This window comes from Drosophila ananassae, chromosome 3L (assembly GCF_017639315.1).
Source record: "Drosophila ananassae strain 14024-0371.13 chromosome 3L, ASM1763931v2, whole genome shotgun sequence".
Classification (NCBI taxonomy): domain Eukaryota; kingdom Metazoa; phylum Arthropoda; class Insecta; order Diptera; family Drosophilidae; genus Drosophila; species Drosophila ananassae.
In genome coordinates, this window is record NC_057929.1 from 16,308,199 (window position 1) to 16,330,665 (window position 22,467).

The 22,467-nt window shown below is 45.9% G+C and overlaps 9 protein-coding genes across 11 annotated transcripts; 3 read left to right on the forward strand and 6 right to left on the reverse strand.

Annotated features, from left to right (window-relative positions):
* Nucleotides 1-50: 50 nt before the first annotated feature.
* On the forward strand, nt 51-3,748 carry LOC6496479 (cullin homolog 1). Its single transcript, XM_001960948.4, has 4 exons — nt 51-207; nt 889-2,020; nt 2,085-3,134; nt 3,199-3,748. Exons 2-4 carry the CDS (start codon nt 1,145-1,147, stop codon nt 3,598-3,600), a joined length of 2,328 nt encoding a protein of 775 aa, XP_001960984.1. The 5' UTR covers nt 51-207; nt 889-1,144; the 3' UTR covers nt 3,601-3,748.
* Nucleotides 3,749-3,930: 182 nt separating this feature from the next.
* Nucleotides 3,931-5,510, reverse strand: LOC6494096 (odorant receptor 43b). The gene is made up of 3 exons (XM_001960949.4): nt 4,728-5,510; nt 4,310-4,667; nt 3,931-4,255 (listed from the first exon to the last, which is right to left on the reverse strand). The coding sequence occupies exons 1-3, from the start codon at nt 5,501-5,503 to the stop codon at nt 4,178-4,180; spliced, it is 1,212 nt and encodes a 403-aa protein (XP_001960985.1). The 5' UTR covers nt 5,504-5,510; the 3' UTR covers nt 3,931-4,177.
* Nucleotides 5,511-5,607: 97 nt separating this feature from the next.
* LOC6494095 (probable lysine-specific demethylase 4A) lies at nt 5,608-7,802 on the reverse strand. The gene is made up of 4 exons (XM_001960950.4): nt 7,479-7,802; nt 7,328-7,419; nt 6,407-7,270; nt 5,608-6,351 (listed from the first exon to the last, which is right to left on the reverse strand). The coding sequence occupies exons 1-4, from the start codon at nt 7,632-7,634 to the stop codon at nt 5,976-5,978; spliced, it is 1,488 nt and encodes a 495-aa protein (XP_001960986.1). The 5' UTR covers nt 7,635-7,802; the 3' UTR covers nt 5,608-5,975.
* Nucleotides 7,803-8,499: 697 nt separating this feature from the next.
* LOC6496481 (putative inorganic phosphate cotransporter) lies at nt 8,500-11,839 on the forward strand. Of its 2 annotated transcripts, none has more exons than XM_001960951.4 (4): nt 8,500-8,642; nt 9,983-10,192; nt 10,250-10,704; nt 10,768-11,839. In XM_001960951.4, exons 1-4 carry the CDS (start codon nt 8,609-8,611, stop codon nt 11,500-11,502), a joined length of 1,434 nt encoding a protein of 477 aa, XP_001960987.1. In that variant the 5' UTR covers nt 8,500-8,608; the 3' UTR covers nt 11,503-11,839. The 2 variants fall into 2 exon arrangements, with proteins under 2 accessions (XP_001960987.1, XP_014763854.1); XM_014908368.3 differs by lacking the exon at nt 8,500-8,642 and adding an exon at nt 9,434-9,919.
* Nucleotides 11,548-13,058, reverse strand: LOC6502507. 2 transcript variants are annotated; one of them, XM_044715707.1, is made up of 4 exons: nt 12,939-13,058; nt 12,681-12,813; nt 12,364-12,512; nt 11,548-12,309 (listed from the first exon to the last, which is right to left on the reverse strand). In XM_044715707.1, the coding sequence occupies exons 1-4, from the start codon at nt 12,974-12,976 to the stop codon at nt 11,901-11,903; spliced, it is 729 nt and encodes a 242-aa protein (XP_044571642.1). In that variant the 5' UTR covers nt 12,977-13,058; the 3' UTR covers nt 11,548-11,900. The 2 variants fall into 2 exon arrangements, with proteins under 2 accessions (XP_044571642.1, XP_001960988.2); XM_001960952.4 differs by having other exon boundaries at nt 12,874-13,008.
* A 13-nt stretch (nt 13,059-13,071) lies between these two features.
* Nucleotides 13,072-14,560, reverse strand: LOC26515533 (ribonuclease H1). Its single transcript, XM_014908649.3, has 6 exons — nt 14,419-14,560; nt 14,048-14,358; nt 13,936-13,992; nt 13,643-13,878; nt 13,311-13,581; nt 13,072-13,249 (listed from the first exon to the last, which is right to left on the reverse strand). Exons 1-6 carry the CDS (start codon nt 14,474-14,476, stop codon nt 13,154-13,156), a joined length of 1,029 nt encoding a protein of 342 aa, XP_014764135.1. The 5' UTR covers nt 14,477-14,560; the 3' UTR covers nt 13,072-13,153.
* Nucleotides 14,561-14,640: 80 nt separating this feature from the next.
* Nucleotides 14,641-19,061, forward strand: LOC6496482 (ribonuclease 3). Its single transcript, XM_001960953.4, has 3 exons — nt 14,641-16,121; nt 16,182-18,500; nt 18,557-19,061. The coding sequence occupies exons 1-3, from the start codon at nt 14,660-14,662 to the stop codon at nt 18,685-18,687; spliced, it is 3,912 nt and encodes a 1,303-aa protein (XP_001960989.1). The 5' UTR covers nt 14,641-14,659; the 3' UTR covers nt 18,688-19,061.
* Nucleotides 19,062-19,069: 8 nt separating this feature from the next.
* LOC6494094 (mitochondrial-processing peptidase subunit alpha) lies at nt 19,070-21,361 on the reverse strand. Its single transcript, XM_001960954.4, has 6 exons — nt 21,142-21,361; nt 20,656-21,034; nt 20,181-20,597; nt 19,985-20,125; nt 19,426-19,930; nt 19,070-19,361 (listed from the first exon to the last, which is right to left on the reverse strand). The coding sequence occupies exons 1-6, from the start codon at nt 21,192-21,194 to the stop codon at nt 19,189-19,191; spliced, it is 1,668 nt and encodes a 555-aa protein (XP_001960990.1). The 5' UTR covers nt 21,195-21,361; the 3' UTR covers nt 19,070-19,188.
* Nucleotides 21,362-21,541: 180 nt separating this feature from the next.
* Nucleotides 21,542-22,159, reverse strand: LOC6494093. The gene has a single exon (XM_001960955.4). It carries the CDS (start codon nt 21,932-21,934, stop codon nt 21,635-21,637), a length of 300 nt encoding a protein of 99 aa, XP_001960991.1. The 5' UTR covers nt 21,935-22,159; the 3' UTR covers nt 21,542-21,634.
* Nucleotides 22,160-22,467: the final 308 nt, after the last annotated feature.

A 22,467-nucleotide genomic window follows, 5' to 3' on the forward strand; every position in this document is an offset into this window, starting at 1 on the left:
AAAACTAGTATGGCAACACTGTTGCTACCAGTGATACCACCCATTTAGAAGCAACTGACGATCTGGCAAGGTCGCAGTCGTTTCATTGTGTTTTTTGTTAGTTGGAAAGTTGGTGATTTTCACAGAAAAAAAAGTTGATTTAATTATAAGCCACATTGCGAAAAACATAATTTATTTAATTTAGTATTAAACGACATCTGGCAACAGGTAAATGACTAACAAATAGCATCAAAATTAGACAAATAAAACTATAGCTGCTAAAATGGCGACAAAAGATGTGAAAAAAAATGTGTGCTCCAAGGGGAAATCAAATCACGACGTCACGAAATGAAAACGAACGGGAGAGGCTTGCAAAACAAAATTTACAGTTATTCGAAAGCGAGGGGTTCAAGGAAATTTTTGAGAAAATCTAATAAAAATGTAACTAAATAAATGAGACTTTGGTGGTTAAGTGCACTTTTCCTGAAGGCGAACTGATTGCCTGTGTGTGCGAGCGAGGGTATGTGTGTCGGGGCCAGGTATGTAAGTCCAGATGTGTGCGTGAGTGAGTGTTTATTTAACCAGGAAGTTGGGGTTTTTTAGTTATTTGCCCATGAACGCACGATCACCCAATTATCGACACAGCCAGTCCGTATATTTTTTTTGTTTATATAAAAAAACAAAAGCCATGCAGGGAATTTGGCATTTTTCGCATTACGCCTAGCAGATATGGCTGTGCGTGTATGCGATTCATGTACTTCCCAAGCCTCTCTTTTATTGCGGTGACATTGGATCATAACGGCGACCTTCGGGCAACAACGCTTTTACGTGGCTCTTAAAAATAAAATCGAGGCCTATCACATTCCGTTTGTATAGTTTCGTTCCGTCTCGTCTCGTTTTTACTTGCAGATAAATATTTTAAATTCCAAAAATTGAACACTGATTTGCCAAGATTCCGACCAAAGCACCTAGGACGAGAGCCGCCAAACGACGCCACCAGGACACAAATCCCTCGTCGTCGTCGTCGTCGCCCGCGTCGCAGCCATCGCAAGTCCAAGCCCGTGCTACAACTGCTTCCGCTCAAGTAACCAGAACAGCTCCTGCCAAGAGTCCAGAACTACCGCAGCTGGTTGAAGGCAAACGGCCGTTGCCATCCGCCGCCAAGATGAACCGATCGAGCAATGCGCAAACAACACAAAAGCCCGTTAACCTGGACGATATTTGGATTGAGCTGAGCGATGGAATACGGCAGGTCTTCGAACAGGAGAAGTCCCTCACCCGCAGCCAGTACATGCGCTTCTATACGCACGTCTACGATTACTGCACCAGTGTACCGGATGCGCCGAGCGGTCGCAGCAGTGCCAAATCCGGTGGTGCCCAGCTGGTGGGGAAGAAACTCTACGACCGGCTGGAGCACTTCCTTATGACCTACTTAACCGAACTACTGACAAAGTTCAGGGCCATTAGTGGCGAGGAGGTGCTTCTAACGCGCTACACCAAGCAGTGGAAATCGTACCAGTTCTCAAGTACCGTGCTGGACGGAATCTGCAACTACCTGAACCGAAACTGGGTTAAACGCGAATGCGAAGAGGGGCAGAAGGGCATCTACAAGATCTACCGCCTGGCACTGGTCGCCTGGAAGGGACACTTGTTCCAGGTGCTTAACGAACCGGTCACCAAGGCGGTGCTCAAGTCAATCGAGGAGGAGCGGCAGGGCAAGCTGATCAATCGATCCCTGGTGCGCGACGTCATCGAATGCTTCGTCGAGCTTAGCTTTAACGAGGAGGACTCTGACGCCGAGCAGCAGAAGTTGTCCGTCTACAAGGACAATTTCGAGAGCAAGTTTATAGCCGACACGTACGCCTTCTACGAAAAGGAGTCGGATGCCTTTTTGTCGACCAACACGGTGACCGAATACCTAAAGCATGTCGAGAACCGTCTGGAGGAGGAGCAACAGCGTGTGCGGGGCTTAAACTCGAAGAACGGACTCTCGTATCTGCACGAGACTACGGAAGCAGCGCTCAAGCAGACATGCGAACAGGTGGGTCGCAAATACACTATTATTCCAATATTCTACTCACCAATGCTGTTGGTTTCTCTTTTAGGTTCTTATTGAGAAGCATCTGAAGATATTCCACTCCGAGTTCCAGAACCTGTTGGATGCGGATCGAAACGATGACCTGAAGCGAATGTATTCGCTGGTGGCATTGTCACCCAAAAACTTAACAGATTTAAAGAATATACTCGAGAACCACATACTCCACCAGGGCACTGAGGCCATTGCCAAGTGCTGCACGTCCGACGCGGCCAACGATCCCAAGACTTACGTTCAGACCATACTGGACGTGCATAAGAAGTACAATGCCCTCGTTCTGACGGCGTTCAACAATGACAACGGATTCGTGGCCGCTCTGGACAAGGCCTGTGGCAAGTTCATCAACTCCAACGTGGTTACGTCTGCCAACAGTGCCAGCAAATCGCCCGAGCTCTTGGCCAAGTACTGCGATCTATTGCTGAAGAAGTCTTCTAAGAATCCCGAAGACAAGGAACTGGAAGACAACCTAAACCAGGTTATGGTGGTGTTCAAGTACATCGAGGATAAGGATGTCTTCCAGAAATACTACTCCAAGATGCTTGCAAAGCGTTTGGTGAACCACACCTCGGCTTCGGACGACGCCGAAGCCATGATGATCTCTAAGCTGAAGCAGACGTGTGGCTATGAGTACACCGTCAAGCTGCAGCGCATGTTCCAGGACATTGGCGTCTCCAAGGACTTGAATTCCAATTTCAAGGAGTACTTGGCCGGCAAGAACATAACCACAGAGATCGACTTCGGCATCGAAGTTCTCTCGTCCGGCTCCTGGCCCTTCCAGTTGAGCAACAACTTCCTGCTACCCTCCGAGCTTGAAAGGTCCGTGCGACAGTTCAACGAGTTCTATGCCGGCCGGCATTCGGGCCGTAAGCTTAACTGGCTCTATCAGATGTGCAAGGGCGAGCTCATTATGAACGTTAATCGGAATAACACATCCACCGTATACACGCTACAAGCCAGCACTTTCCAGATGTCGGTACTGCTCCAGTTCAACGACCAGCTCACCTTTACAGTCCAGCAGCTGTTGGAGAACACGCAGACGCAGCAGGAGAATTTGATTCAGGTATGACTATTTGAACATAAATTTAAGATGAGATCTTAATTTTAATTTTTATATCTTATTATAGGTATTACAAATACTGCTCAAGGCCAAAGTGCTAACCTCCAACGACAATGAGAACTCTCTGACACCCGAATCGACGGTGGAGCTGTTCCTCGACTACAAGAACAAAAAGCGTCGCATCAACATTAACCAGCCGCTGAAGACTGAGCTCAAGGTTGAGCAGGAGACAGTGCACAAGCACATCGAGGAGGACCGCAAGCTGCTGATCCAGGCGGCGATCGTGCGCATTATGAAGATGCGGAAACGACTCAATCACACCAATCTCATCTCGGAGGTGCTCAATCAACTGTCGACGCGGTTCAAGCCTAAGGTGCCCGTGATCAAGAAGTGCATAGATATACTGATCGAGAAGGAGTATCTGGAGCGCATGGAGGGACACAAAGACACATATAGTTATCTCGCTTAAGTTTATGTTAAATGTAAAACGTTCGCTGTTTCATCTATGCCAGCCATTACAATATCATCAAATATACCTATAGATCGTGTAGAGCCCCTCCCCATCCCGCAATAAACTGCCGCATAAACATTCACACTGTGTTAGCGAGCCAAAAATACTCCACGCTTGGCATTATATGTATGTGCAATTTCCGGTCACCCATCCATCCATCCCTCATCATCCCTCGCGCAGCACTCATTTCGAAGAAACGGCCAGTCGCATGGTATACTATCCAGATGTAGACCTGAGAATCCTAAGCGCCTCTGTAGAGCCCATTTCCTATCTTCCAAAAAAAAAAAAAAGAAAAACAAAATCAAAGGTCCGAACACACTGGTGAGACGTCTTCTGCAGGGGCTAAGCTGTGCGAAAGCATGGCGTTCTCCTTTATTACACATTGTTCGGTCATATTTTGTTTAAACTAGTTTACGTTATTAATAATTTGCTGTATGCATATACAATTACAATTAATACTTCAAAGAAAAAGTGTTAAGTTCAAGATACAAACTGTGTTTACCTTGCGGTGTGGTTAGCAATAATTTTAATTAACTCATTCTTTGAGGTTTAGTTTCTGGTCGAGATTCATGCCACTGGCGATGGCGTAGACGGTGAAGGCGAACTTGGCCACCTGCAAGGATTCATGTTACTATTTTATAAACTATGGGGCCTTTATGGAGCTTACGTTGATATTGGTGGCCAGGTTGATGTTAAAAATGTTCATGGCCGTAAATGTCATCGGCTCTTGAAGTTTGTGTAGGAACTGTAGAACCACTCTCTGGTATCGCTTATCATGCTCCCACCAAGCCGAGTGGAATAGGGCGTCTGCCAGCTCATTGCACTCGTCCACGATGGCGTTGCAGTAGAAGCACAGTGGAAAAGTTTGGAGAAGCACGGCCATTATATAGGTCACGGTTCCAAACCGGGAGGATTTGTCAGCAAACAGAGACATGTTGATCATAATGATACCCAAAATGGAGCCGCAGATGATAAACTGTGCGAAAATAGTGCCCGATATGATGGGTCGTATGGCATTGCAGAAACTGGATGAATAAATATTATTTTTTTTAATTAATACTTCAGTTGGAATGAAAAACACATACTTCAACATGGTCCTGTGGGCCTTGACGCAATCCACCAGCGATCTGAATGCGGAATCCGCATCGGTGTCCTGATCGCTGTTGACTTGGCCCAAACTAACAATCCTATCCTTGAGCAGCGTGATGTGGGTACGAAGGGACGCCACGAAGATCAAGGCATAGGAGTCGGTGGCGGTGGCCACGAATATGGCATAGCCCACAATGAAGTATTCCAAAAAGCACTGAATGTAGAGCTGGGTACGATCAATGCGCCAGTTAACGAACGGAAAGTACGTGTTGTACGGCACGCGATCGTGAACGAGAGCATCCAGTAGCGAGGAAGTTGCGTACAAAATGTAGACTATCACGAATACCATGTACAACCTGTTTACGGCAGCCACCGACTCGCGGATCTTGCGTTTCTCCTCGGCCTTCACGCAGAACTTGTCCATTTCATCGAATTGGATGTTGGATAGTTCCAAGTGACGCGTATATATAACCAGGGTAAAGTACTTGAAGGCGTAGCACCAAGTATTCAAGCACAGCTGAAGGGATTGCAACAAAAGGTCTGGTGGAAACTCAGCCAGATGGATGGTGTAGTTAATGGGAAAACTCAGCGGTAGGATCACCATGCTGTAGGTGTACGAAATTACTCGCCAGATTTTCCAGGCCACGCCAGAATCCTCCCCGAGATTCAAGCCCGACATTCGAAGAGTATCCAGAAGATAAGCGTTGGAGTCCCTGGTGCGAATGGGTGTCTCCAGAGAAGCTGGATATAAAAGCTTTAGTTTACCGGACATCTTAAGTTAGCAACGATTGATTTTTGACTACAGCAACTGCTGATTGGGAATGCTTTTATATCCTGCATTTATGCATTTGTTATAAAATATTAAATTCGAAAGGATTCTATTTGCACGCCCCTTTTGGGCGTAGGTGTTTGGAGGGTAAGTCGTTTTAATTATTATGCAATTGTTCCTTTGGTGGGATTGAGCACATGGAGAAAAGTAGGGTCATGTTTATGGTTGCCCTGATTTTAACGTACAGAGTTTACTTTTATACATTTATACACATGCACACGTGCACATGGAACTTCTTAGTCAAAATACAGTCTAAACTCTAAGCACAAGTCTTCTTTGTGGTGGCGTCAATCCTGCTTAAACACTTAACTAATTATAATATTCTATCACTAGTAGATCTTTGATTACAGTCGCTTCAAGATCCAACAAGGAGATCGGAATACTGCCGGTCGAGCAGTGCGTCAGGGGAAGCATTTTACTCCTCGTCGTCTAGCGTTAGAACCTTTGTCTGGAAGCGCATTCTCTTGGTGTTCTTTACCACACCGTTGTTGAGTAGATTGACTCCGGTTTCGGGGCAAGGTAGCGCGTTCCACAGACGCTTAACACGCACCATTGCCACGGAATTGAAGTCGTATTTATTCTGGGTAGCGGTTGGTTCAGGTACGATTGGTTTTTGCGGCAGTTTTCGGATTTTCACAACTGGTTGAAGTTGGCGTGAGCTGCTGTAGCTACTAACACTGGCACGGTCGTCGTTATCTTCGGCAGCATCGCCGCCTGGTTCACTTCCATTGGCGGCCACTGAACAGCCGCGTTTTTGCGGTGAAGGTCCCTTGGCTTTGGCTTTTTGTAAACTGGAAGTACTTCTTCGTTTAGAATAAAGAAAAATATTAAATTATATTTGTATACCTCTCCTGTAGTTCGTAGACATTCAATGTGGGCGGTGCTGCAGCACAAACTTTTCCTGGTTCTTCTGGATGGCAACCAAAGTCTTGGCCAAGGAGCCAGTTCTCGTAGCGCTCCGGCTGGAAACGGCGCACAAATGTCTCCATTGATATTTTTACCATATCGCTGCGGCACTTGCAGATGCTTGCCCGCTTCCCATACTCAATCCAGCGCTTTGAAGCAAAGTTGGTGGATTCTGCCCCATTGAAACCATGATTAAACCCAGCATGATAGCCAAAGGGAAACGTAATCATTATCTCGCCAGCCTCCTGGGTAATCTTATTGTACGGAATGTTGTGTTGGCGCAGCACTTTGGGGCTAATCATTGTCATCTTATGGCGCAGATAGGCATTGCACTCCTGGTAATTTTCGGTGAAAGTTTCATTGGCCAGCTTCTCCAGACGTCTACCGTAAGCCGGAGGTATGGCGTACCATGTCTTGGGCGCCCCGAAGTGAAGATAGTTAATAGAATAGAGGTCCATGTCCTCGGTATGCCAGGCAAAGGAGCTTTTCCACATGCCGAAGTATAGGTAGGCAGTGTTCACACCGTCGATGACGATGTTGTAGTCCGTGTTGACTAGATTGAGAATGGTGTCCAGATTTCCAATGTTCCATACGTCAAGGTCTTCGTCGCTGAGTGTTCCTTTGACATCAGCCGCATAGTACGGCGATATGTATGTGATGTTCTTCCAGTACTTACGTTCCAGATCCTCGTAGTCGATGTGGCGAGGAGTCTGGTGCAGCTCCGAGTTGGCCTTCTCCATGAACTGACGCAGGGTCATTTGGCGGCGCTGCTGTATATTTATTTGCTGATAAAGCCCATGTGCGCTAGAATCCATCAAAGGTTAGTCTATGACTAGGAGAGGAATGTAGAAATGAACCTACCCGGTGAAGACTTGATTGATTGGGGCCGGTATGGTCATGTTGATGTTCTCAATATCATAGCCCCCCTTCCTGGGCACCCATTCCACGGGAGGCTGTTTATTATAAGAGTATTATCCTTTGCGGATCTAAGAAAAGAACCAAGTCAAGTTACCTGAATTTTGGCCAAGCCGGCTAAATGGGCGCCGCGCGATTCCATATATTCAATATAGCCGGCAAAGTCCTTGAACTCCTCGTAGCTGGGACGGAAGGTCATGATGCGCGGCACTTTAGTTTGATCATCATCGTCATAAGAGGATCGCGTCGACATATTTTTTACACAAAACAAAAATAATTATTTCCTGCCTCTCCGAATAATGTGACCAGAGGCGAAGCTCTAAAAAACAACTACATAAATCCATGCGACCTGGGACACACCGACGGTGGTGCAAAGGAAGTTTTAGTGTAAAGTTAAAGCACACACTTGGTAAAACTTAGTAACGGCCATGTCAAGTTTGAATTTTAACAAAGGCGGGACATTTAAATCAGATGAAGCTTTCACAAGTTTTCATAAAGGAAGTCATAAAGGATGTGTAGTTGCCACGATATTCCTACATTTACATTTATTTTACTATCTTATTACACTGAAACGTATAATCTGCAAGATTTGCTAATTACACATGCCGGAATAGGGTTTCCCTAGAATTCGCTAAGAATTTGCACATTTGCGGATGTTCTGTCGCCTCGCGTATGTTCCATAAAACGATTACCCGGGTTAGACAACATCTCTGGCCACGCGATTTCTGTGGAAAGTGCAAAAAACAAAAGATTAAACTGAACCTGAGTTGTTAAAAGCCTTTCGCACTCAGTAACACTCGAGAAATGAGATAATAACCCAGCTAAATAAAAAGTTCACTTCAGATTATCTATAAGTATACGCCAAGAAGCTTTTTTTAATGGCCATAAATTATTGATCTGTTAATTTACGCCCGCCTTTCCATTCAAAATAAAATCAAAGTTAACCATAATATAATTTGCATTGGATGGGCCAGGGCGAATGCTGATAGTTCTGGCAGATCTTTATTATTTTATGATTATTGCCGCGATAATGAGGGACAATCTTCGTAGCCTCGCAGGCACTCCAGAACTGGAGGCCCCGCTGTAATCAGCGTAATGGATTCCTGTGGTATCAGTATAAAAGCGAAAGGTGAACAAATCGCTCCGCAGTCTTTCTTCATTTTTTAGCCAAAGCACTCCGTCGCCCGGATTTCTGTGATTTGAAGTGAAATTGTAAATTTATCAAATATGGGTTTCGACAACTCAGAGAATAAATCAAGACGTAAGTTTTTGCAAACTACACGTGTCGTGGGAGATATGAGCTGGATTTGTAGAACATAATTTATGTGGAGCAAAAACACGGGAAGCATCTACCAAGATAGGAATTCACAAAGTATTTCGAATATGTTTCAACAAATAATTCCAAAAGTAAAATATATCTGATTGCTATTTTTTTTATTCAATTTTGAATCTGAATGCATTAGAGAGTTTAAAAATGGTAGAAATTATTACTTGTATAATTTGAAATTGGTATATGCCTATGAGAAAAAAATATTTGTTTATTGTCAATGAATTGCAGATCCATTAGATAATTTAGACTATTTATTAGTATCATTAAAAATATCTATCTTTTTGTGAAGTTTTATGGCGTGGTAAAGATAAAATTTCTCGTCGAAAAAAATAGAAATCAATTTAAATTTTTAAGTTTACTCAAAAAAGAAAAATGTCTTCCGCGTCATCTGCATCCCTGGATTCTATTTTAATAATTTATGGAATAATCGTTCAGAACGTCTGCTAATTATGGGTTATTGATACCATTACTCCAGATGGACGATCGCCGCAATCTCTATGATGCAATCGTCTTCGTATTAAGAGTTATACCTTCGCTCTTATACCAAATCGCTCTTTCTATACTGCTGGAAATAATTGTCCAGACCAGACCTACCCTAAGAGAGTCCCGAAGAAACTCAGACGTCCGACTCTATTTACTGGGCATATCTTAGTGTTATATTAGAGCTATCTGCTATTACGTTTATGGCTTTATAAAGATCAAACAGAGATAATACCTTTTGACACAAAGAACATATTTATTATCTTCTGTGTTGATTGCCCAAAAGGCATTCTGGGTGCCTAAATCGTAGTCTATATCGAATACATGGGAGGCACATTATACCCCCCACCAGAATCTACTCCTCTGTCCCGGCGGAAACTTTTCCACGGAGAGTCGAGGTTTTTATTTTTCTCATTGGCGCAGGCGTTAATGATAAGAATATTTCTATAATAAAACCAAAAGTGTCGGAGTCGTTAATTAATGGAATCCGGCACTATCAGGCAATTGTTAAACGGCAATAAAATGTAAATTGAGTAAAAAAAGGACCTAGAAAATCACACAGATGACAAACAATTCTCACCGTCATCCCATAAAACGAGGCAGTTAATAAATTTCTTAATCAGACTGTTCCTAAATCAGCAACGGCTCAAACATGGTCTTTAATTCGAATCCGGAGAAGATTCCTTTGCTTTACCGAGCTGTTCCTGACTCACTCAAGTTATTATCCTGTACAAGTCCTTTGAATGAAAATTAAGTTAAGAAAATTAACAACTATTTTTATAAATTTTTAGCAAGTGGCTTTGGAGCTCGTCATTGGCAGGCCATCCTTCTGTTCCTGGGTATGATGATCAACTACTTCCAAAGGGTCAACATCTCCGCTGCTATTGTGCCTATGACCCAATCCACTGCCGGAGCTCCGTCCTATGAATGGAATGTGTCAGACAAGTCTCTGATCTTGAGCAGTTTCTTCTGGGGTTATGTGGTCTCACAGGTTCCAGCTGGTAAGTAACTACTTTTAATTCTATTCCAAAAATAACATTATCCTTCTTAAACGACAGGTCTTTTGGCCAAGCGCTTTGGAGCCAAGCTTGTACTCGGAGTGTCCACCATAGTTGGAGGTATTTTGTGCTTTTTCCATCCCATGGCAGCTGAAAGTGGTGTCGAAAGTGTCTGTGTGTTGCGTGTAATTACTGGATTAGTCCAGGGATCCGTCTATCCATGCGTCCATACATTGCTGGCCAAGTGGGTGCCTCGCACGGAGCGTGGCTTCCTTACTACCGGCATCTATTCGGGGGCTCAGTTCGGAACGGCCGTTATCCTAGTCAGCAGCGGCTTCATCTTCGAGTCCAGCATGGGCTGGCCAGGTCTCTTCTACATTTCTGGAGGGCTAAACGTGGCCTGGGCATTGCTTTTCTTCTGGCAAGGAGCTAACGAGCCAGCCACGGCCACAAGGATCAGCCAGACCGAACGGGAGTACATCGAGAGCCTCACAGGAAGCAACAGCGGCAGTCAGGTGGGCTTAAGGACATTTTTTTTCAGTCTGGTACTATTCAAGAACTCTTGTTTCCTTTTCCAGTCCATGTCAGTGCCGTGGCGATCGATTTTCACTTCACCTGCCTTCTATGGTCTCCTGGCCGCCCACTGCGGCTTCACCTGGGGATTCTACACTTTGCTCACCGAGATGCCCACGTACATGAGCCATGTGCTTCAGCTGGATGTCAAGTCCAATGCCTTCCTATCCTCCCTGCCGTACTTTGCCATGGGCTTGCTCTGCTTGGTGGTCAGCCCCATATCAGATTTGCTTATCAATCGAGGAACCATTACAATAACTACGGCCCGAAAGCTCTTCAACTCGATTGGCCAATGGGGACCGATGGCCTGTTTGATTGGACTCGGCTACATGACGGCCGACGAAAAGTCTTGGGCCATTCTTCTGCTTACCCTGGCGGTGGGCATCAACGCCGGCTGCTCCTGCGGCTACCTCATCAACCACATCGACCTCTCGCCAAACTTTGCCGGTCCTATGATGGGTGTAACCAACGGAATCGCGGGAATAACCTCAATTGTCGCTCCTCTGGTTGTAGGTGGTATTCTGACTAACGAGGAAGATCCAAACCAATGGCGCGTGGTGTTCTTTATTACCGGAGGAGTTTACCTTATCTGCAACACGCTCTTCGTTTTGTTCGGCAAGGCAACCGTCCAGCCCTGGAACGAGCCATCTTCGATGTCTAGCACAATCACGTTGCGAAATCATTTGGAAAACGATTCAAAGACCATTGCTCCCACGTCAGACAAGGATAATCGGTTCTGAGAACGGTGCCCTGGCACTTGAAGCCCTTGACAATCTCGATAAGTGTTTGTTGTTAATTTTAGATTATAAGTTATTGTATCAGTTATATTTGGATATGCTTTAGCTCTAGTATCTAATACATCGGTTTATGTTTAATCTTATGCTAGGGAAGGCCCTTTATGACTGAGTTGTGCGATAAACGCTAATTAGACTTTACGATGTGTGGCACGTTTCTAAGGTGATTAAATGATTAGCTCATCTTGAATATGTCAATATGTGATCTTTCTTATCACTGTCTGCATGCTTTTGTGCTCGGCATGCTTACAAATAAATAAATATTTACAGCCCATCATACATATACGGAATGTTTCCTTTGGTTATCCATTGTTGACTTGGAATCGCACAGTCTTCGTCGCCTGTTAGTTGACCTTTTGCTGCAGCAACCGCTGCTCATTGAGACGCTGGTTTATGCGTCTCGTATTGGCCAGGGAGCGGATGATGATCCACAGGGCCATCGACCAACCGAGCAGAATTGTAAATCCCAACACAGGTCCGTAGGCTCTGGCATTGCCCACTGGTATCTCGGTACGCAGCGACGTCTTGACACGGCAATCCACATGCAATCGCCGCCAGTTGCAGCGCTCCAGATTGGCCTTTGTAGTCGGCACGCCGTCCTTGACGATGTTTTCATCGAACCGGCTCTCCGGCACATTGAGGCAGTAGTGCTTATCGGGCCTGGCCACCAGATCGCTGTCAATGAGTTCCATATCAGCGATCGGGCAGTTGAAATAGAGCTCCGGCAGGGGTATGGTCACTGTGGCAACGGATCTATTGGGTTTAACCGGTTAGTGCAAGCTTATTTAACATTCAAGATCACCATACCGCTTATCGCTGGGGGAGTGGTAGCGAAAATGCACGGGCAGCCCAAGGGTTTCCATTATCTTTGGAGCTCCACGCAACAGAATGGAAACAGTGTCGGCACGTTCGGCGGCCAATTCGATATTTACAAACTTTGGGTAAATGGCATTTAACTGGAAAAGGAAAAAGATTAGTGACTAACCAACAATAACAGCTAACTAATAACAAGTGAAAATAAAAACAAGATTAGTAGGTCAGCACTGCTTACTCATGTAAAGAATAAAAGTGTAAAAAAGGGTGGAAGAAAGGACCTAATCCCCGGCCTTCCACTTATAGCTCACCCTCTTGAGGCGCCTCAAGTCATCCAGTTCGTCTGTGCTTATGTAAACCGATGCAGGCAGTGACTGCAACAGCACATATTCGCAATCCAAGCCCACTAGTGAATAGTCAAACCTTATCCGATATGATAACGTCCTTGATAAATAAAATATGTGTTAAAAATTACTAAAAAATCACAATCTAGAAAGGATAAACCTGTGCATGCCGACTCTGTCCATATCTATTTGCACAACGGGAGCTTCAAGCATATAACCACTGACCATGCTCCCCAAGAGTCCCAGCACCAGCATAAACGCATACATATGTTTGGTTTCTTTGAAGAACATTGTTTTGAAGATAAATTAATTTTCAAAGCAAGTAAAGCACAGCACTATTTGTAAATAAAAACATTGGTTTGATGTTGCCACTTTTCTTAAATTTATTTGACGTTGCCGTACTGGAGAAAACTACGCGGTAATTTTAAAAATACATATAATCAAGACTTCAGTTGTTTGTACAAGGCAGATCCTTCCCGTGCCAATTTGTCAGCCATTTCGTTTCCCTGGATTCCTTTATGGGCCTCAACATAATTCTGGGGGAATATTTCAGTTAATAATTGGATTTTTAACAAATATATTACTAACTATACTTACCCACTTAACTTTAAGACTTTTATTTTGAAGCAGAGCGTCCAGTTCCTTAAAGTCTACAACGTTTTTTACCGGCTGATTGTTTTTGAGCTTCCAGTCGCGCCTTTTCCAACCTGCCACCCACAAAGTAATCGAATTTATGAGAAACTGAGAATCCGTACTGATGGCCAGTTTTTCGATTCCCAAATCTAAAGCGGTTTTGATGGCATGTATGGCCGCCTGTATTTCACCCACATTATTTGTGACGCGTCCTTGTACGGGCTTTGCCGCATTTCTGTAAACAAACAAGCAACAACTTGGTTTTAAGGAACTTTCAAATGTCAGACCCTACTCACAGTTTGTGATTGGGTCCAAAATAAACGCCATATCCAGCACAAGCTCCTGGACGACCATTGTTAATGCAAGATCCATCGGTGTATACTATTACATAGCCCTCTGCATCTATTTCGAATTGAAAGGCGCCCACGTGCTTCATGCCTGCTGCTTCTGAAACCTGACATGCATGTCTGGGAATCTTGCTTTTCCGATCCTCATCTTCATTGGCCCGCCGTTTTCTGTAGGTTGCTTGTAACTGAAATATAAGCGGTAATTTAATTTGGAAGAACATATATTTTTAGATTTCACTTACCAGTGTATCACTGCCAGATGGTCGTGGATCTCCTTCCACCTCATTCATAGCTGCATTCTAAAAGGACAATATAAAATATAAGTAAAACAAGTACAATGTGTTTTATGTTTACCAGCTCATCTTCCGCCAGATCATGATCTTCATCAGGCCAGGCTTCGGTGTACTTAGGTTTTTCTATCTTCTCCACTTTGGTCTTCCAGCTCGCTGGCTGAGCTTGCTTCGCACCAAGAGGAACAGCCAATTCATGGGGTGCGTACGATTTTGTGGGATTTACAAACAGCTCCGCCTCCTGTCGAGTTTTGAACTTCTTGTACTTGGCGTTCTTGAATCCCTTCACCTGCTCTTCGCACTGCGCCCACGTCTCGTATACTCCTGCTCGCCGACCGCTGGACACGGCGTAATAAGCCATCCTACACGTTTGTACTGTTCGCGAAGACGATGTTATAGTGCAAATTAAGAGATTTCATCCAATTCATTTCTTACATGCTTGGATTCCAAAAGGTAAACACCGGGAAAACAGCATCGCGATTGGTGTGCCCATGGCGCAGAAAAAAACTATACAATTTTTAAAATATACCAAATAATGTATGTCTATGCTTGCCAGATCCTTTTTTTAAAATGTAAACAAATGCCTAGGGTTGCCAGGGCAAATAAACCGCAAAGCAAGGAGTGGGCAGAAAAAATTGTAAGACGGTTTAGGAAAAACGTTGTCGTATAAATCGCGATGTATCAACCACCTTTACCGCCTCCTCCGGTGCAGCCACCGCCGCCGCCTCCACCACCGCCAGAAGCCGAAGTGGGGCTTTCTCCACCCGGCGTGAATGTGGACTCCCAAGTCTACAAAAGTTCCGACTCCAGTTACGTGCTTCCGGAAACGCCTTCAAGCAGTTCCATTTACAATCCATATCAGCAACCTGCATATGGATACGATGGGTACCAATACCAGGAGACACCCCCGCAGACGTACTACGACCAGGAGGCGTACCAGTACCAAGGATCAGCAACTCCCGGATCATACTCCTACGAGGGTTATAAGTACTTGGATAACTGTCCTGCATATACTCCAAACTACCGCCCTCCCCACCAAAGATACAACTCCCACAGCACCAACCAGGGCTATCACCATTACTCGAACTACAACCAAAGCTACAATAAGAGATACGAATCTCGACATGGATACGAATCACGTCATGGGCATGGTCACGGCCACTATGCGCACCGACCACCTCGAGGATCGGAGCACAACTACTATGGATCGTCAGCTGGCAGTGATTACTCCTCCCGCACCTATCGCGAGAGAGACAGGGAGAGGACTGATTCTGCAGACAAGCCCAAACCCAAGCCAAAGGTTGAGACTGAAAGGGACCGGCTGCTGCGCCAGTGGTGCTCGAACTACTGCGAAAAGCCAGAGGATTACGTCAAGAAGATGAATGCGCTTAGCGAAATGGAGGCTCCCGCCGAGTCCTGGGTTCGGTCGTCGCCAGCCGACCCATACTACGAACGAATACAGATTGATGGGGAAAACAGGGTCCAGGGTCGCGTGCGTTTGCAGAAGCTATGCGATCTCTTTGACGAGGAGCTACTCCAGCGCGCGGACCGCGTTCGTCGCACACTGCCAGTTTATGTTCCTCCGCCGAGAAAGGCGCGTCGCCGTGTCTGCAAACACAAGCACAAGGCCGAGGCTTGCTCATCGTCCTCCTCGTCTGACGGGGACTCGGACGAGGATGCCTTCAAGATAGAGCAGGACTGCTGCATGGAGGAGTTGTCACGCAAGCTGAAACATCCGCAACGCGTACACGCGGACCTCTGGCACAACGATGCCGGCGAGATGAACGACGGACCACTGTGTCGCTGCTCAGCCAAATCCCGACGTATCGGCATTCGGCACGGAATCTACCCAGGCGAGACTGGCTATAAGTTATGCGACCGGAATAGCAATAATGCCGGGAAGTTGTATCACTACCGGATAAGCATCTCGCCACCTACGAATTTTCTTACCAAAACACCAACTATAATCAAGCACGACGAACACGAATTCCTCTTCGAGGGCTTCTCCTTGCTATCGCACGTGCGACTCACAGACCTTCCGGCCTGCAAGGTAATTCGATTCAACATCGAGTACACAATTGAGTATGAGGAAGAGAAGATGCCGGAGAACTTTACAATCCACGAGTTGGATCTTTTCTGTAAGTTTCAGTTTTACTTTTAAATAGTTCTCTGAATAATAACAATTATTTTAAATTTAGTTAAATACCTGTTCCATGAACTACTGGAACTGGTGGACTTTAACCTAATGCCCAACGTGCCGGCTGGTTCCACGGAAGAGAGTTGTCCAGCTTTCCATTTTCTACCGCGATTTGTAAGAGAACTCCCGGACAATGGCAAGGAGGTGCTGGCTATGTGCGAGGTTCTGCGATACCTTCTGGACAACTCTGCACAGCTGGTGGAGCGCCAGCAGCTGCTGCATCTTAATCAGATCAGTCAGCACGAGTGGCAGAACTACGTTGACTATATCAAGGGCATGTTGGTCACGAAACCCGGCCACAAGCCCTGCTCCCTTCGCGTCGATCAACTGGACAGGAACAACTCGGATCTGCCGGAATGCATTGACCCTGAGACGGGCATCTCCCACCCGGCAATTGTGCACTTCGGGATCCGGCCGCCTCAACTGAGCTACGCCGGTAATCCGGAGTACCAGAAGGCTTGGCGGGAGTACGTAAAGTTTCGCCATCTGATGGCAAACATGTCGAAGCCGTCCTTCAAGGACAAGCGCAAGCTTGAGGAGAAGGAACAGCGCCTGCAGGAAATGCGCACTCAGGGACGAATGAAGCGCAACATTACGGTGGCTATTAGTTCGGAGGGATTCTATCGCACTGGCATTATGTGCGACATTGTGCAGCACGCTATGCTGGTGCCAGTGCTCACCGGTCATCTACGCTTCCACAAGTCCCTGGACCTCCTCGAGGAGAGCATCGGGCACCGCTTCAAGAATCGATACCTGCTGCAACTGGCTCTGACTCATCCTTCGTACAAGGAGAACTACGGAACTAATCCGGACCATGCTCGCAATTCCCTAACCAATTGCGGCATACGGCAGCCCGAGTATGGGGACCGAAAAATACATTATATGAACACCCGGAAGCGCGGCATCAACACTCTGGTGAGCATCATGTCCCGCTTTGGCAAGGATCATGAAACTGTCTCGAACATTACGCACAACGAGCGCCTGGAGTTCTTGGGTGATGCCGTGGTGGAGTTCCTCAGCTCCATCCACTTGTTCTTCATGTTTCCCGAGCTGGAGGAAGGCGGTCTTGCCACCTACCGAGCAGCCATCGTGCAAAATCAACACCTGGCACTACTGGCCAAGAAGCTCCAGCTGGAAGAGTTTATGCTATACGCTCACGGCTCAGATTTGTGCCACGAGCTGGAACTGCGCCATGCCATGGCCAACTGTTTCGAAGCTCTGATGGGAGCTCTTCTTCTGGACGGCGGAATCAAGGTGGCGGATGAAGTGTTCACTGACGCGCTTTTCCGTCAGGACGAAAAGCTGTTGAACATTTGGAAGAACTTACCAGAGCACCCGCTCCAGGAACAGGAGCCCCTCGGAGACCGAGGGTGCATAGAGTCGTATCGTGTTCTCAAGGAGCTGACCAAGTTCGAGGAGTCCATCGGCATCAAATTTAAGCACATCCGTCTGCTGGCGCGTGCCTTTACCGATCGATCCATTGGCTTCACCCACTTGACTCTGGGCTCGAACCAGCGTCTTGAGTTCCTCGGCGACACCGTGCTCCAGTTAATCTGTTCGGAGTACCTTTACCGTCACTTCCCAGAACACCACGAGGGTCATCTGTCTCTGCTTCGCTCGTCCCTGGTTAATAATCGAACCCAGGCGGTGGTCTGCGACGATCTGGGGATGCCTCAGTATGCCAATCCTAAAGCTGATTTGAAAACAAAGGACCGAGCCGATCTATTGGAGGCCTTTCTTGGAGCTCTCTACGTTGACAAAGGGCTGCTCTACTGCGAGCAATTCTGCCATGTGTGTCTTTTCCCACGTCTGCAACTCTTCATCATGAATCAGGACTGGAACGATCCCAAGTCGAAGCTCCAGCAGTGCTGCCTCACACTGCGGACCATGGACGGCGGAGAGCCGGACATTCCTTACTACAAGGTGGTGGAAGCCAGCGGCCCAACCAACACTCGCGTCTACAAGGTGGCCGTCTATTTTCGATCCAAACGGCTGGCTACCTCCAACGGTTCCTCCATCCAACAGGCGGAAATGAATGCTGCTAAACAGGCTTTGGAGAATTCGCGGGACCTCTTTCCGCAACTGGATCACCAGAAACGGGTGATTGCCAAGAGCATTAAAAAGCAAACTGGCAATGAGTTGGACGGCGAGATGGGCGACCGCCAGCAGCAGGATGAGAAGATAAAGAGACCCAAGTACGCGGCACCCCTTCAGGACGAAAGCCATCTGCCGAAGCAGTACCGCATGCACGAGAACATCTCCAGTGACGAGCTGCCCGAAGACGATGAATTCGAAAGCTCAGCTCGCAAGAGTCCAACACGTAAGTAGCTTCGAACTTAGTTCAAAGTAAACCAACTATAATGCATGTTGTTCTAGTTCCTCCAAGACCAACCAAGAGCAGTGGTAGCAGCAGCAGTAGCAGTAGCGATAGCGATGACTCCAGCTCATCGCCCAAGAGACGCCGTCGCGTTCGAAAGAGTGCCTCCGAATCCTCCTCATCTTCATAGGGATGGCCATTGAACTTTCCATTCTAATATAATCCTAAATATAATTTAACTAATAGTTAACCAAAAGGGTCATCAACTTATTAATTCTAAAAGAAAAACGAAGCTTGTCACCAAAAATTTTGAAAAGAAAAATGCAACAATGTTTCCTATTTCGCTTTTATTCTTGAGCTTCAAAGCTTGCAAAATGATTTCTCTCTAAAGAAAATATAACATTTTCTGTGGACAGTGGACAGTGGACGATAATTAAATCAAAAAGTCTTCGTTTATCTTTTGGAAAGTGTTTAACCCATACATTGCTTTGAGAACTAGCTCCTAGAGAATTCTCTGTTTCGATTTTCAAATAAAGATATTAGCCCCAGATAAACCAAAGTAAACGCCAACGTTGAGTGAAATAACTGAATCGAATTTTGGTAAATATTTTTGCCAATTCAAACTTAACACAAATACTCTTCGTATAAAATTGCGAAAAACGAGCCCAACAAAGCGATCTCACATCCAGCGCTATTTGAAGAGGGACAGTCGCCGGCCCAGACCGGAACGTCCAGATCCGCTTACCGCATTCTTAATGTGGCTCATCTCGGGCAGGTTTTGGATGTCGCCTCGGGCCGCCACCGACGGCGCGGAGCTAAGAAGGCGCTGGGCCACACGCTGAATGTCGGCGGCAGTAACACTCTCTGCGAAAATTTTAAGAGATTTTTTTTACAAAAAAAATATAAAAGAAATTATTGTTATTATTACCAATTTCTCTAATGAAATGCTCGGGCCGTTTGCGATGACCCGTAACTAAAACCTGACGGCCAACGTCTTCGAAAACGACGGGCCGCGACTCCAGATTCATCAGCAACATGGACTGCAGCTGGATCTTAGAACGCATCAGTTCTTCTCGTCCCGGTTCAGCAGCCATTGCCACCATTTCACGGGTGATTACCTCAACCATTTCGTTCATATGCTGTGGCGGGGCACTGCCGTGGATGCAGAAGACCCCGGTATCAGCGTAGGCGTGGTTGTACGCCGTGGCGCTGTACATCCAATGGTAGCGGTTCAGAACCTTGGTGTATAGTCGCGAGTACATTCCTTTGCCGGGTCCACCGGCAGAGAAGGAGCCACCGCCGCCCATCATGATGTTCAAGACGCACAATGGCACAAAGTCCTTGTCCTGGTGGGAGCAACCCTCAAATCCAAGCACGACGTGGGCTAGTTCGGGCAGCCCAGCAGCCGCATAGATGGGAATCTCACACTGTTCCTAAAAGGTCACTCAATTATTACCAACCTTTAGATGTGGTTTCTAATTACAAACTTTTACTAAGCCGCCCGTGTACTGTGCGATGGATGTATCCACTTGTGTGGGTCCCGAATCTTCTAACGCCTCAATGTCCCAAATGGCCTTATCATCCACAAAGTACTTCTGCACACGCTCAACCAGTTCGTCATGGTCAACCTGCAATGGGTTTCCCTAAATTATCAATATTCAAGGATATATAAAGAAAACTTACGCCAACGCCGGCAATGACCATTCGCGTAGGCGAATGATGGTGCTTGAGGTAGTTCATCAACACCTTGCGATCGATGTGGTCCAAGTTTTCCAGTGGGCACAACTTCGGCAGCCCCAAGGTGTTGTCTCTATAGGCTGCCGAATGAATCATGTCCATCAGTATGGGCTCTTGTTCCGGTCGCATGCCGAGTGTTTCCAGTTCGAAGTTGACAGCGCGCCGAGCCAAGCTCACCTCCTGTTCGCTCAGGGTTGGCCTCAGGGTTACGTCCGCCAGCAGACGGGTGACAGAGTCGATGGCTCGGCTGTCAATGCTGGCGGCGTAGATGAGCGTATCCCGTGAACTCTGGCAGTCGCAAATGCCGCCGTTCTTCTCCAGCTCCTTAAGAATGGCGTCTTTGTTGGGAAAATTTATGGTGGACTGCGAAGGAGCGCCAAGATGAGCTTCAACTATTTCGAGTCAGGAAGGATCTACTCACATTGAAGGCCAGCTTCTCCAGGAAATGTGATACACCACTTGGGTAGGCTACTTCGTAGCGTGGTCCGGAATCGATGACCAGACCCACGGTACAGAATTGCCCATACCGCGGCTCCGACGCGATCCGCAGGCCGTTGGGAAGAGTAGTCACCTTGGTGACGGCGCTCTCGGCCATCGGTGACGCATAGACAGCCTCAGGAAGATTGGGCAGTGGATCAGTGAGAGGTGGCAGGTGCGTCACGATTTCCTTGGACGGCGTGTTCACCGTGTGGGGCCCATCGGTGGTGCGCACACCGCCGGTGATCTGTCCAATGCCGGTACCGCTACCCACTTCATCGCCGGCGGGTGAACTCACCTTGTTGGCGAAATGCCTTGGTAACCTGAAACGATAGGGGGCTATTAGAGTCAGATTATTTCGCCATTAATCTCTTTATCCCCATAAGCCACTAATCAATCGGCTAGACCCTTCATAACCAATGATTCTTACGTGCGCCAAGAGTGCCGGAGCTTTTTAAGCATGCCAATGCTGCGCGCGTTCATGTTGTGCTGATGATTTGGCTTTGGTAACGGTATTTACAAATTTAAACAATTTATATTTGAATTTGATTCAGAAACATATTTTTTCCTTTTTAAACGAGTAATTTTGGAAGAAAAAAGAAATGTTGATCTCTTCTTCTTCCGCTCTTGATTTTAGTGTCAGTCACACAGAATATCTTGACAGTGTTGCCATCGCGGTTTGGAGGTGCCAACCTGTTTTTCTTTTGATTTTCCGTTAAATTAAACTTTCCACTATTTGCCCGTTAAGGGGAACTTATATTTTTATACGAAAATAACCCCAACTTGTTTTGTATGTAAACCATGGTTGTAAACCATGAAAAACAATGCCCTGATTTAGGATTTACCATAGTAAACCTTTATTTTTATTGGATGAATCTAAAATATTCACATTATACAAAGTTTACCCCCAAATTTTAGTGTGCTTAGTCAAAATTAAAGCGCCGCTTTCCATCGAATCGGTAGCCATAGGCTGCTGCGTTTTTAGTGTCCACTAGCGCAGGATTTCGATGCTTAAAGAAGCTTCCATGGGAGTGGGCGGGACGCGAAGCGCTGTTGGGGATTCCCTCCTTTTCACGGGGATAGAATGCCTCAAACATTCCCTCCGGCGGAAGGCAGCATTCGGCTATCTTGGGATCGTTGGGATCATAGGCAATCACAACTAGATGAAGGACAGCCAACAGGAACACAAACAATGTCTTGAGCAGTTTCGTAATTACACTCATTATTTTTACAATAACACACACAAGTGCCAGGTGACTTTTACTTTTCAAGAGCCCGTTTTAAAACCAGTTTCCGTCCGATGCTGGCGTTTCAGGCTTGTGGATCGAACTGAAGTGAATTCGATCAAAGCATTCGTTGTTATACGTTTACGCGATATTTGATTGCACTTTACCCGGTTCAATTTTTCCCTATTTTATGCTTATTTTGCATGCTGTGTAAAGTCGTAAATAAAATGTAAAAATAAACATTTTTTTTATTTATATTGTCATGTTATGTTCTCTCAACGAAGTCTATATCATTTCCAATAAAAATTCTATTTGTGGATAAATTTTCTATTAACAGGAATAAAGATATGGAATCAAAAGTATTTTAAAATAATTTGATTAAAATTCTGCTAGACTTTATGCAAAAATTTGTAGAATAATTAGAAATGAAAGAAAGAAGGACAATACAAATCCTATTAAAGAAATCTGTTTTTGTGATTAATTAATTTATTAAGTGTATTTTTTTAAATCTTAATCCTCAGCTTAAAAAA